Below are 14,679 nucleotides of genomic sequence, written 5' to 3' on the forward strand. Positions count from 1 at the left end.
AATGTTCCTGAAAAAAAAACTTTTCCATTGCAAAACTTGCTTTCCGAAAATATTCTCTCTCTCTCTCTCTCTCTCTCTCTCTCTCTCTCTCTCTCTCTCTCTCTCTCTCTCTCTCTCTCTCTCTCTATCAACAAACATCGTTATTTCAGTAACAAGTAAAAAACTAATTTTGCTTTTGTAGATTATAAAGGTCCTCTCTCTCTCTCTCTCTCTCTCTCTCTCTCTCTCTCTCTCTCTCTCTCTCTCTCTCTCTCAACAAACCTTTAGTTATTTCAATACAAAGTTGAAAACTAATTTTATTTATGTAGATTATAAAGGTCCTCTCTTTCTCTTTCTCTCTCTCTCTCTCTCTCTCTCTCTCTCTCTCTCTCTCTCTCTCTCTCTCTCTCTTAGGATGGGCCCCTGTAACAGTAATTACATTTGAGATGATATATAGAATAACGCCGGAAGACATAAATACATAACATGATTTTTGTAGCCTAAATTTCTTCTTTCTCTACTGGCTTATCACTATAAGTTTTTTTAATAATCCCATCACAGGGGACTAGATAACGCTTATCTGTCGGCTGCAAGACTCGAATTAGCACACAATAGGTCAGCATTGGTAGACAATTCAGCATTGCTAGAAAGAGACTTATGTCCACCGGAGAGATAAATGTTATCTTCTTCCCTTTGCATTTATTTAAAGATAAATAGTTATCAGGGAATTCAAAAAGAGTGAGCGAATAAACTAATATATATACATATACATATATATATATATATATATATATATATATATATATATATATATATATATATATATATATATATATATATATATATATATATTGACCTCAGGCTCCGCTCTTTCTCTCTATTTTTCCTTGTTGGAGCTCTCGAGGTTATACCATCTTGCCTTTCCAACTATGGTTGTAGATTAGTAAATAACAATAACAATAATAATAATAATAATAATTATAATAATAATAATAATAATAATAATAATAATAATAATAATAATAATAATAATAAAGAGTTGTACAGAGCTAAAGAAACAATATAAAAATTTTCATTACTCTAAGATTAAAATTGTGGACAGGAAGCTATTCACAAACAAACAAAAACACACAAACACTCAAACAGAGACGAAAACATAATCTCCTTCCAACTTCGTTGGCGGAGGTAATTAGAGCACTCACATATAAATTAGGCTTCTTTGTAATACGAAATCCTGTCGTGAGCCAACTGGAAAATGGGAGACCAAGGAATAGATGATAATTTCCATAAGAACAAAAAGACTTAGTAAGTTCCCCAATAAAGATAAATAAAAGATGGTGGCCATAGAGTGGTTTTATTACATCGTGGTTAAAATATCACCCGTCATAAAATTGGGGAAACTAATTAAAACTTTGAAATGCTGAAGAGAGAGAGAGAGAGAGAGAGAGAGAGAGAGAGAGAGAGAGAGAGAGAGAGAGAGAGAGAGAGAGAGTTATAAGTAATTACAAGGATTTCGGATGTCTCAAAGACTTTTTAGTCCATCCATGGAGACTCCATTTGCTCTTTGCTCTTGAGGAGAGAGAGAGAGAGAGAGAGAGAGAGAGAGAGAGAGAGAGAGAGAGAGAGAGAGAGAGAGAGAGAGAGAGAGAGAGAGAGAGAGGCGGGTTACAAGTTATTACAAAAATTTGGGATATCTCAACGACGTTTTAGTCCATTTGCGGAGACTCCATTTGCTCTTTGCTATTGAGGAGAGAGAGAGAGAGAGAGAGAGAGAGAGAGAGAGAGAGAGAGAGAGAGAGAGAGAGAGAGAGATCCATTTGTGTATCTGTCAAACAGAATGAATCCCTAGAGATTGCAAAAGAAGCAAGAGTAGGATAAAAAGACTTAAAACCTACCAGATGATAAAAGTCTTCATGAAAAATAATATTCCTTGATGATGATGATGAACATAGGAACTTTAATAATTCACAAAAGGTAAACAAGCTAAGTCTTAAAGTGGTGAACATTAATTGGTGTCATTCTAAGGCCATTTTGTCTTTACTCTGTTGATGCTGTACCATGGTCTTCCACTGTCTTGGAGTAGAGTGCTCTTGCTTGAGGGTACACTCAAGCACACTATTCTATTCTTTTCCTCTTGTTATTTTTATTTTTTTTATTTAATATATGAAAGATTTATCTTAATTGGTTATTGTTCTTAGACTTTTCTTGCTGTTTATTGCCTGAGTTCCTTTCCTCACTGGGCTATTTTCCCTGTTGGAGACCCTTGGGCTTATAGCATCATGCTTTTCTAACTAGGGTTGTAGCTTAGCATGTAATAATTATAATAATAATAATAATAATAATAATAATAATAATGCAGACGCCCCTATATGCGGGATTGGATGAAAATCACTAGTAGGATAGTACGTTACTCGTTAGTCCATCAATCTTCTCATTGCAACATTTCAACGAACCTCAAATAAGTACAATGCTGTTGCTATAAGTAATTGATAAGAGTTTTACCATTGAGGGAGTACCGAACTAAAAAATCTAGTAAATATTTGATCGGAAAATTCAAGCTACGAAAATCGAGTGGCATCCCTGCCAGGGTCGATTTATGGCCCCTGGGAAATTCCTTGAGTTGATTTGGCACACTTCCCTCTCCTTGGTAATAGATTGCTGGCCAAAGAACACGCTCTGAAGTACCAAAGAAGTTTTATTGGGCTATAAATATCGCCAATGTTTGCAATCTCTTGGTGGTTTCTTTGCTTAACTATAACACATCAACTGCAACGACTTGCAAGAAATATTCCGCATTTTATGTTATAATCGTTTGAGAAAAAACTGTTAGTGAATATTTTGTATAAGATTGATTTATGGTTTGGGTATATAGATGAAATTTTCACTACATGGTCTGATTAGCCATAAATGTTCATGGATAGGATAATAGACTACAAATTTATGTTCCTAGAATAACAAATAATGTATCTTTTTAATGTAATTTTATTTTAATGACCGAATTCAAGCAAAGTTTTTTTTTTTTTGTGGTGGCCTATTGGAAACTTCCATGTATGGTGATCGCCAGACTGAGGTTTGAGTCCCGCTCTAACTCGTAAGTATCTTTAGTATCAGCTAATGATGGGAGCCAATAAATCCACATGCTGAGTCATCAACAGCCATTGCCTGGGCCCTCCTGGTTCTAGCATAGCCGATGATCATATGTATATATGGTCAGTCTCTAGGGCCTTGTACTGCTTGCTAGGGCAATGTCACTGTCCCTTGCCTCTGCTATTCATGACCGGCCTTTAAATCTTTTGTGTTTTAAACAGCTCTAAGAGTATCCTTCCAGAAATATTTATATAATGAGGTCTTGGGAATATAGGATATTTCCAAATTTCTATTTGAAATAGCATTACCAAAAAGACTTATGTCACTGACTTTGTAAAACTATTCAATCATTATGATCTATTTGTTTAATTTAAAATGACAGATTACTGTTTGTAAAGAACTCAAAAGTTAATCGACTTTAATCTTTATTTTAATATGAAAAGTACCATTTTATGATGCAAATTGCATATGTAAAATTTCATGCATATCAAATACATTGACTGGTTTTACTTCAAGTTTGGGAAGAATTGTCCATTTTCCATTATATGCTTGATAAGGTTTTCGTAGAGAGAGAGAGAGAGAGAGAGAGAGAGAGAGAGAGAGAGAGAGAGAGAGAGAGAGAGAGAGAGAGAGAGAGAGAGAGAGAGGAAATCCATTTATATTTCTGTCAAACAGAAAATTTTAAACAAATCATGTAATTTTAATGCTTTCCAAATCGTACTAAGCCACAAGATGGATAAACAGTAAATCAACTGTTGAGAAATGATAAGATTTACAGAAAACAAAATTATCTTTCGCAGATGATTTTGGAATACATGAAACATTTCAGAAACTATTTTTTCTTTTACTTGATTTTATCCAAATCCAAGAGGTGACAGATATTAAAACATTGAAGAAAGTAATGATAATCTTTTAACGAAGGTAAATAACGTAAGTTCTTACATTATTATCGCAACACGAAAACACTTTATTTGCTTTGACACTTTTGTATGAATAATTCAGTCCCTTGTCAGAATATTTATCTTTAATAATAATTCATCTTTGGTTAAAATTCTACCAGCCATAATTTTGTACATTCTAAGTCAGTTTGCTTAGTTTCACCTGGAATTCGTTTGCTTCCTCGATCACTTCTTTTCCAAGACTCATTCCCTTCGCTAAAGAGGTTATAAAAGCGAGTCGGTTTATTTATTTTTCCGTTTGTCTGTCTGTAGACAGGATTACGTCAAAACTACCAGACGCATCTTAACGAAATTTACACCAAAGATGGATCTTAGGTCATAGACGACCCGATAAAAATTTGGGGATGATCCGGATCTTGATTCTACATCTGGATTTGTATTCTTCGTGTGTCTGTGGACAGGACGACGCCAAACGTACCAGACGGATTTTAGCGAAATTTTCACCACAGATTGATTTTAGGTCATGGACAACGCGTTTGAAATTTCGAGATGATCCAGATCCGGATTCTAGACCTGAATTTGTATTTTTTGTGTGACTGTGGACAGGATTTCGTCAAAACTACTCGAAAGATTTTGCCCAAATTTCCACCACAGATTGATCTTAGGTCATGGACGACCGCATTGAATTTTGGAGATGATCTGGATTTGATTTTTGTTGCCATTTTGAAGATAACGTCCAAACAAATAGGATTTTGACGAAATTTCTACCACAGATAGATCTTAGTCCACTCCATCAACCTTTGGCGGACATCAGTACTCTCCAATTCCTCTCGTTAATTCAATTCCAGAGGAAAATCTTTTGGATTCCAGGCAAATGTATATTCATATCAAGCAAGGCACCCTGTTGCAGAGTTTGCTTTTCCTCGTTTTTCGTACTTCTGGTAAATAACATTCGAAGGAAATCTGCGTCGGGAAGAAATGCATATTTAATGTGTTTTCATATGTGAATTCTTACCCAAAATAGAAAAGAGATGCGAGCTTTGTTATGAATTCTGTTGCATGAATAACTTTATAAATGAGAAGCCTGGTAAAGGTGGACTCAAAATAAACTGAAGAAAGATATTGAAATTGGAAGTTAAGTCGTACGGGATTTCTTACGAGAATATATTTCAAGGAATATATCATTTGAAGAGTATATTATTAATGCCCTTGAATATTCGACTCCTATCATCATCATCATCACCATCATCATAATCATCATCATATCATTATTATTATTATTATTATTATTATTATTATTATTATTATTATTATTATTATCATTATTATTATTGTTATTATTACAAGTTAAGATATAGCAGAATACTATAAGACAAAGGGCTCCAACAGGGAAAATGAAAGTAATATTGATATTAGCAGCTTCTCTAAATGACGTGTTCGAAGCAGAACTTGTTGAAAGCCTCTTTTCAAATTCATAAGACGTCACTTTAACTAAAATTTCCTAAAACAACAATTGTAGGTTTTGTTTGTTAGGACTTTTAAATCAAATTAATACCACTCACATGCCCGAGTTACATTAAAAGTTAAAGGCCGCTCATGGATGGCAGAGGCAAGGGACAGTGACATTGCCCTACCAAGTAGGACAACAACAACAACAACAACAACAACAACAACAAGAATAACAACAAAAATAATAAAAGCAACAAAAACAACAAGAAAAATAATAAAAACAATATAATAAAAAAATTAAAATAAAAAAAAATAAAAATAATAATAAAAAGTAAAAATGATAAAAATGAAAATAAAAATAGAAATAAATATAAAATAATAAAAACAATAAAAATAAAAATAAAAAATAATAAAAATGATAAAAATTGTAATAAAAATAACGATAATAAAATACTACTACTACTACTACTACTACTACTACTACTACTACTACTACTAATAATAATAATAATAATAATAATAATAATAATAATAATAATAACAAATGAAAATGAAAATGAACGTGAAAATGAAAACAATAATAATAATAATAATAATAATGATAATGATAATGATAATGATAATGATAATGATAATAATAATGATAAATAATAAAAATAATAAAAATAACGAATATAATAAAAATAATAAAAAATATCAATAATAAAAAATAATAAAAATAAAAATAAAAACAAATGAAAATGAGAAGGAAAATGAAAATGAAAATGAAAAAATAAAAATAATAAAATTAAAAATATTAATAATTAAATTAAAAATAATAATAATAATAATAATAATAATAATAATAATAATAATAATAATAATAATAATAATAATAATAATAATAATAATAATAATAATAATAATAACTTACAACTTTCAAGCTTCGTATCAACAAGTAGAAGTTCACAACTTTCAAGCTTCGCATCAGCAAAAAGAAGTTCACAACTTTCAAGCTTCGTATCAACAAAAAGAAGTTTACAACTTTCAAGCTTCATATCGACAAAAATGAGTTTACAACTTTCAAGCTTTGTATCAACAAAAAGAAGTTCACAACTTTCAAGCTACGTATCGATAAAAATAAGTTAACAACTTTCAAGCTTTGTATCAACAAAAAGAAGTTAACAACTTTCAAGCTTCATATCGACAAAAATGAGTTTACAACTTTCAAGCTTTGTATCAACAAAAAGAAGTTCACAACTTTCAAGCTTCATATCGACAAAAATGAGTTTACAACTTTCAAGCTTTGTATCAACAAAAAGAAGTTCACAACTTTCAAGCTTCATATCGACAAATATGAGTTTACAACTTTCAAGCTTTGTATCAACAAAAAGAAGTTCACAACTTTCAAGCTTCATATCGACAAAAATGAGTTTACAACTTTCAAGCTTTGTATCAACAAAAAGAAGTTTACAACTTTCAAGCTTCATATCGACAAAAATGAGTTTACAACTTTCAAGCTTTGTATCAACAAAAAGAAGTTCACAACTTTCAAGCTTCATATCGACAAAAATGAGTTTACAACTTTCAAGCTTTGTATCAACAAAAAGAAGTTCACAACTTTCAAGCTACGTATCGATAAAAATAAGTTAACAACTTTCAAGCTTTGTATCAACAAAAAGAAGTTTACAACTATCAAGCTTCATATCGACAAAAATGAGTTTACAACTTTCAAGCTTTGTATCAACAAAAAGAATTTCACAACTTTCAAGCTATGTATCGATAAAAATAAGTTAACAACTTTTAAGCTTTGTATCAACATAAAGAAGTTTACAACTTTCAAGCTTCATATCGACAAAAATGAGTTTACAACTTTCAAGCTTTGTATCAACAAAAAGAAGTTCACAATTTTCAAGCTACGTATCGATAAAAATAAGTAACAACTTTCAAGCTTTGTATCAACAAAAAGAAGTTTACAACTTTCAAGCTTCATATCGACAAAAATGAGTTTACAACTTTCAAGCTTCATATCGACAAAAAAGAGTTTACAACTTTCAAGCTTTGTATCAACAAAAAGAAGTTCACAACTTTCAAGCTACGTATCGATAAAAATAAGTTAACAACTTTCAAGCTTTGTATCAACAAAAAGAAGTTTACAACTTTCAAGCTTCGTATCAACAAAAAGAAGTTTACAACTTTCAAGCTTCGTATCAACAAAAAGAAGTTCACAACTTTCAAGCTTCGTATCAACAAAAAGAATTTCACAACTTTCAAGCTTCGTATCAACAAAAAGAAGTTTACAACTTTCAAGCTTCATATCGACAAAAATGAGTTTACAACTTTCAAGCTTTGTATCAACAAAAAGAAGTTAACAACTTTCAAGCTTCATATCGACAAAAATGAGTTTACAACTTTCAAGCTTTGTATCAACAAAAAGAAGTTAACAACTTTCAAGCTTCATATCGACAAAAATGAGTTTACAACTTTCAAGCTTCGTATCAACAAAAAGAAGTTCACAACTTTCAAGCTTCGTATCAACAAAAAGAAGTTCACAACTTTCAAGCTTCGTATCAACAAAAAGAAGTTAACAACTTTCAAGCTTCATATCGACAAAAATGAGTTTACAACTTTCAAGCTTTGTATCAACAAAAAGAAGTTAACAACTTTCAAGCTTCATATCGACAAAAATGAGTTTACAACTTTCAAGCTTTGTATCAACAAAAAGAAGTTTACAACTTTCAAGCTTCATATCGACAAAAATGAGTTTACAACTTTCAAGCTTTGTATCAACAAAAAGAAGTTCACAACTTTCAAGCTTCGTATCAACAAAAAGAAGTTAACAACTTTCAAGCTTCATATCGACAAAAATGAGTTTACAACTTTCAAGCTTTGTATCAACAAAAAGAAGTTCACAACTTTTAAGCTACGTATGATAAAAATAAGTTAACAACTTTCAAGCTTTGTATCAACAAAAAGAAGTTTACAACTTTCAAGCTTCATATCGACAAAAATGAGTTTACAGCTTTCAAGCTTTGTATCAACAAAAAGAAGTTCACAACTTTCAAGCTATGTATCGATAAAAATAAGTTAACAACTTTCAAGCTTTGTATCAACAAAAAGAAGTTTACAACTTTCAAGCTTCATATCGACAAAAATGAGTTTACAACTTTCAAGCTTTGTATCAACAAAAAGAAGTTCACAACTTTCAAGCTACGTATCGATAAAAATAAGTTAACAACTCTCAAGCTTTGTATCAACAAAAAGAAGTTTACAACTTTCAAGCTTCATATCGACAAAAATGAGTTTACAACTTTCAAGCTTTGTATCAACAAAAAGAAGTTCACAACTTTCAAGCTACGTATCGATAAAAATAAGTTAACAACTTTCAAGCTTCGTATCAACAAAAAGAAGTTCACAACTTTCAAGCTTCGTATCAACAAAAAGAAGTTTACAACTTTCAAGCTTCATATCGACAAAAATGAGTTTACAACTTTCAAGCTTTGTATCAACAAAAAGAAGTTCACAACTTTCAAGCTTCGTATCAACAAAACAAAGTTCACCACTTTCAAGCTATGTATCGATAAAAATAAGTTAACAACTTTCAAGCTTCGTATCAACAAAACAAAGTTCACAACTTTCAAGCTACGTATCGATAAAAATAAGTTAACAACTTTCAAGCTTCGTATCAACAAAAAGAAGTTTACAACTTTCAAGCTTCGTATCAAGAAAAATAAGTTTACAACTTTCAATTTTCGTATCAGCAAAAAGAAGTTTACAACTCTCAAAGCTTCGTATCAACAAAAAGAAGTTCACAACTTTCAAGCTTCGTATCAACAAGTAGAAGTTCACAACTTTCAAGCTTCTTATTAACAAAAAGAGGTTTAAAACTTTCAAGCTTCGTATATACAAAAGTAAGTTTACAACTTTCAAGCTTCGTATCAACAAAAATAAGTTTACAACTTTCAAGCTTCATATCAACAAGTAGAAGTTCACAACTTTCAAGCTTCGTATTAACAAAAAGAGGTTTAAAACTTTCAAGCTTCGTATATACAAAAGTAAGTTTACAACTTTCAAGCTTCGTATCAACAAAAAGAAGTTCACAACTTTCAAGCTTCGTATCAACAAGTAGAAGTTCACAACTTTCAAGCTTCGTATTAACAAAAAGAGGTTTAAAACTTTCAAGCTTCGTATATACAAAAGTAAGTTTACAACTTTCAAGCTTCGTATCAACAAAAAGAAGTTCACAACTTTCAAGCTTCGTATCAACAAGTAGAAGTTCACAACTTTCAAGCTTCGTATTAACAAAAAGAGGTTTAAAACTTTCAAGCTTCGTATATACAAAAGTAAGTTTACAACTTTCAAGCTTCATATCAACAAAAATAAGTTTACAATTTTCAAGCTTCGTATCAGCAAAAAGAAGTTTACAACTTTCAAGCTTCGTATCAACAAAAAGAAGTTTACAACTTTCAAGCTTCGTATCAACAAAAAGAAGTTCACAACTTTCAAGCTTCGTATCAACAAGTAGAAGTTCACAACTTTCAAGCTTCGTATCAACAAAAAGAAGTTTAAAACTTTCAAGCTTCGTATATACAAAAGTAAGTTTACAACTTTCAAGCTTCGTATCAACAAAAAGAAGTTTACAACTTTCAAGCTTCGTATCAACAAAAAGAAGTTCACAACTTTCAAGCTTCGTATCAACAAGTAGAAGTTCACAACTTTCAAGCTTCGTATCAACAAAAAGAAGTTCACAACTTTCAAGCTTCGTATCAACAAGTAGAAGTTCACAACTTTCAAGCTTCGTATCGACAAAAATAAGTTAACAACTTCCAAGCTTTGTATCAATAAAAAGAAGTTCACAACTTTCAAGCTTCGTATCGACAAAAAGAAGTTTACAACTTTCAAGCTTCGTATCAACAAAAATAAGTTCACAACTTTCAAGCTTCGTATCAACAAAAAGAAGTTTACAACTTTCAAGCTTCGTATCAACAAAAAGAAGTTTACAACTTTCAAGCTTCGTATCAACAAAAAGAAGTTCACAATTTTCAAGCTTCGTATCAACAAGTAGAAGTTCACAACTTTCAAGCTTCGTATCAACAAAAAGAAGTTCACAACTTTCAAGCTTCGTATCAACAAGTAGAAGTTCACAACTTTCAAGCTTCGTATCGACAAAAATAAGTTAACAACTTCCAAGCTTTGTATCAATAAAAATAAGTTTACAACTTTCAAGTTTCGTATCAACAAAAATAAGTTTACAACTTTCAAGCTTCGTATCAACAAAAATAAGTTTACAACTTTCAAGCTTCCTTTCAGTAAAAAGTTTATAACTTTCAAGCTTCGTATCAACAGAAAGTAGTAGTTTACAACTTTCAAGCTTCGTATCAGCAAAAAGAAGTTCACAACTCTCAAAGCTTCGTATCGACAAAAAAAAAGTTTACAACTTTCAAGCTTCGTATCAACAAAAAGAAGTTCACAACTTTCAAGCTTCGTATCAACAAGTAGAAGTTCACAACTTTCAAGATTCCTATCAGTAAAAAGAAGTTTATAATTTTTAAGCTTCGTATCAACAGAAAGTAGTAGTTTACAACTTTCAAGCTTCGTATCAGCAAAAAGAAGTTCACAACTCTCAAAGCTTCGTATCGACAAAAAAAAAAAAGTTTACAACTTTCAAGCTTCGTATCAACAAAAAGAAGTTCACAACTTTCAAGATTCCCTTCAGTAAAAAAATGTTTATAAATTTTAAGCTTCGTATCAACAGGAAGTAGTAGTTTACAACTTTCAAGCTTCATATAAAAAAAAAAGAAGTTCACAACTTTCAAGCTTCCTATCAGTAAAAAGAAGTTCACAACTTTCAAGCTTCGTATCAACAAAAGGAAGTTCACAACTTTCAAGCTTCCTATCAGTAAAAAGAAGTTCACAACTTTCAAGCTTCGTATCAACAAAAAGAAGTTCACAACTTTCTAGCTTCCTATCAGTAAAAAGAAGTTCACAACTTTCAAGCTTCGTATCAACAAAAAGAAGTTCACAACTTTCAAGCTTCATATCAACAAAAAGAAGTTTACAACTTTCAAGCTTCCTATCAGTAAAAAGCAGTTTATAACTTTCAAGCTTCGTATCAACAGAAAGTAGTAGTTTACAACTTTCAAGCTTCGCATCAGCAAAAAAGAAAAAAAAAAGAAGTTTACAACTTTCACGCTTCGATGAACTCTCTCAAAATCTGAGACGAACTGCATTAATCAAAAGCAAATCGATTCCACGAGCTCATCAAAACTTCCCACACGTCATCGCTTGGATGATTTTCGATTGGACCCACTTACAACGAAGGGGGCCACTGGCTCTTGCACAAAGGCAGCCCGTAAATAAGATAAGCCTGTGAAAGATTCATATCATATAGACACAAAGGACGGACAGGATGATGATAGGATAACATCAGCATGACGACCGAGGCTGAAGTCAGAAGTCCAATCGAGGGCGCCGTAAAGAAGATAAGGTCTCCCTAAACCCGGTTCCTCTTCGGTCCCAGAGAAATAGATTTTTCTCTTATTGCAGGTCTGATTCTCACGAGCTCATCAAAACCTCCCACACGTCATTGAGTATTGCTTGATTTCGGTCTTCATGTTTCGGTGAATTAAATTTCCTCGAAAAGGTTGCATGTACAAGCATAAAAGCTAATTTATGATCCTTATTTCTTCTGGAAACCGAGTCTTAATGAGATTCTTGGAGTCGTTAATTTGTGGAGTTCTTGAACTCGGTAACCCGATAAAGCCCACGTTTTCTTTTTAATCATTTTAAAATCTTGTCCTAATTGTTAGTCCTGCTCGGAACTATTGAAGCATCTTCTAGATTAGATAGATATAAAGAAATACGCTTCATCATGTGAATAGAAGGATTCAAGGCCTTTTACCCACTGCATTGAAGGCAACCACACTACTTTGTATTACATTACACTGTTAAAAAGAAAAACGTAATTTTAATCTGAAATTCTCCGTTAAAATATACTGTTCTTAGCTGTATTTCAGTAAAATACAGGCGACCGTAATTTAACCCTACTTTGCTATTATTTTTTACGGGTTGGTGACCGTATTATCACTCGTTTACGTCAATATATTCGTTTTTTAAAACGGTACATTCCTGGCTGTACTTGAACTCCCAAAATTTCTTCTTGAAATAATTCTTGTTTTATAATAACCGAATATTTACCTTTGTGTAGTATATCGTTTACTTATGTATATAGGATATATTTCTACCCGATATCCCTTTCCCAGAAACTTTTCTAATGTCACATTGAAACAAACGACGCAGACGAGATATATAGAAATTCCTCGAATTCAGTTTGCCTTCCTACGGCGCCACACTAAATTATGATCCACAACTGAGACTTTTGGCGTATGTTATCCGTGCTCTTTTATCAAGAAAGTTATAACCTGTAATAACAGATGGACTTTGCAAGGGACAGGGTGGTTTGTCTCATAAATTGCGTTCATATATTTACATACAGATGCAACACTGATGAAAAGAAAACCTATATTTTCAATCCTTTCCTTAAGAATAGGTTTAGGTTCATTACTGTGTTTGGAGTTCTAGCACATTGATAAGCTTAATATAGCAGTGGATATACTTCACTAACTTATGCATCAGAACCTTAGAACCTTATTAAAGCCTAAGGATATAAGCTAGTTACAGCTCAAAGAGCTAAGGAAAGAATAATGATGGGAATAATACTAAGGGACAGAAAGAGCAACATGGATAGGAGAGCAAACTAAAGTAGAGGATATTCTAACATGTAAGAAAATGAAAGGGACATTAGCAGGACATTTCATGAGAATAAATATTTAATGAGATGGTCTTACCAGTATTAACTTATGCATCATAAACTTGGAGCCTTATTAAAGCCTTAAGATATAAGCTATATAAGGAATAATGATGGGAATAACAATACGAGACAGAAAGAGCAACATAGCTACGAGAGCACACTAAACCAGATGATATTGTAACAACATAATAAAAAGAAATGGACACATAATGAGAATGACCAATAATAGATGAACATTAAGAATAACAGAACGGGTCCTTAGAGATTGGAAAAGCAGCAGGGGAAGGAAGAGGAGACAATGGATTGACGAGCTAACTTTAATATAAACAAAATTGAAAAGTCATTTGTAGCTTCCATTCCATAAAAATCAAGTTCCAATAAAAAGTTTTAATTTTACAGGATCGAAAGATACATTGTATGCATCAAGGGTTTAATCATTTGGAATATCATATGTTGGAAATATATTTTCATATGATATAAATATTTAATTTGTTTTTTTATTTGAAATACCAGTGACATTTGCATTACAAAATGAGGTTTTTCACCCTCTGGTCCTAATTATAATTTGCATAAAATTTATTATTTGGATAGAATTGTGTTTGTTTTTTTACAGCCAATTCGGATTATGATTATTTTTTTCTTTATATTTATGGAACTGGCTTTAATAGTTATGTATAAACTTCACATTGTGTGAAATGTTATAGTCGTGCTTATTTTCATTTCGAGGCAATTTAAATGTTTTTGGTAAATGTTTATCATTGATAATGACTAATTGATTAATACCGCGATGTTTTTATGCAGTACTGACAATTCATACTTCATAAATTACTTCATGTATCATTTTTTTCCTTTAGAAAATATCTATCTAACATTGATATTATCCAGTAATTCTTCCTGTAATGTCTAATTCAAAATCAAACCATTGTTCTCTAGTCTTGGTTAGTGCCATAGACTTTGTACCATAGTATTCCACTACCTTGGGTTAGAGTTCTCTTCCTTGAGGGTACACTCGGGCACACTATTCTACCTAATTTCTCTTCCTCTTGTTTTGTTAGTTGTTTTTTTTTATAGTTTATATAGGAAATGTTTATTGTAATGTTGTTACTGTTCTTAAAATATTTAATTTTTCCTTGATTCATTTCCTCACTAGGCTATTTTATCCTGTTGGGGCCATAGGCTTATAGCATCCTGCTTTTCCAATTAAGGTTGTAGCTTAGAAAGTGATAATAATAATAATAATAATAATAATAATAATAATAATAATAATATAAAATCTATTCCCTGTTGAAGACCCTAGGCTGATAACATCCTGCTTTTCCAGCTAGGGTTGTAGCTTAGCAAGTAAAAATAATAATGATAATAATAATAATAATAATAATAATAATAATAATAATGATAATAATAATAATAATAATATAAAATCTATTCCTTGTTGGAGTCCATGGGCTTACAGCATCCTGCTTTTTCAACTAGGGT

General features: G+C 31.6%; 1 protein-coding gene across 1 annotated transcript in view; it reads left to right on the plus strand.

Moving 5' to 3' along the window:
• LOC137615980 (uncharacterized) overlaps positions 1-9,263 on the plus strand; it is a 16,443-nt gene extending 7,180 nt beyond the window's left edge. The window contains exons 2-4 of the mRNA XM_068345661.1: positions 6,374-7,313; positions 7,436-8,320; positions 8,416-9,263. Coding sequence (XP_068201762.1) covers positions 6,374-7,313; positions 7,436-8,320; positions 8,416-9,263 — 2,673 coding nt within the window. The remainder of the gene's footprint in view (positions 1-6,373; positions 7,314-7,435; positions 8,321-8,415) is intronic.
• The last annotated feature ends 5,416 nt before the right edge of the window (positions 9,264-14,679 follow it).

This window comes from Palaemon carinicauda, chromosome 22 (assembly GCF_036898095.1).
Source record: "Palaemon carinicauda isolate YSFRI2023 chromosome 22, ASM3689809v2, whole genome shotgun sequence".
In the NCBI taxonomy this organism is placed as follows: domain Eukaryota; kingdom Metazoa; phylum Arthropoda; class Malacostraca; order Decapoda; family Palaemonidae; genus Palaemon; species Palaemon carinicauda.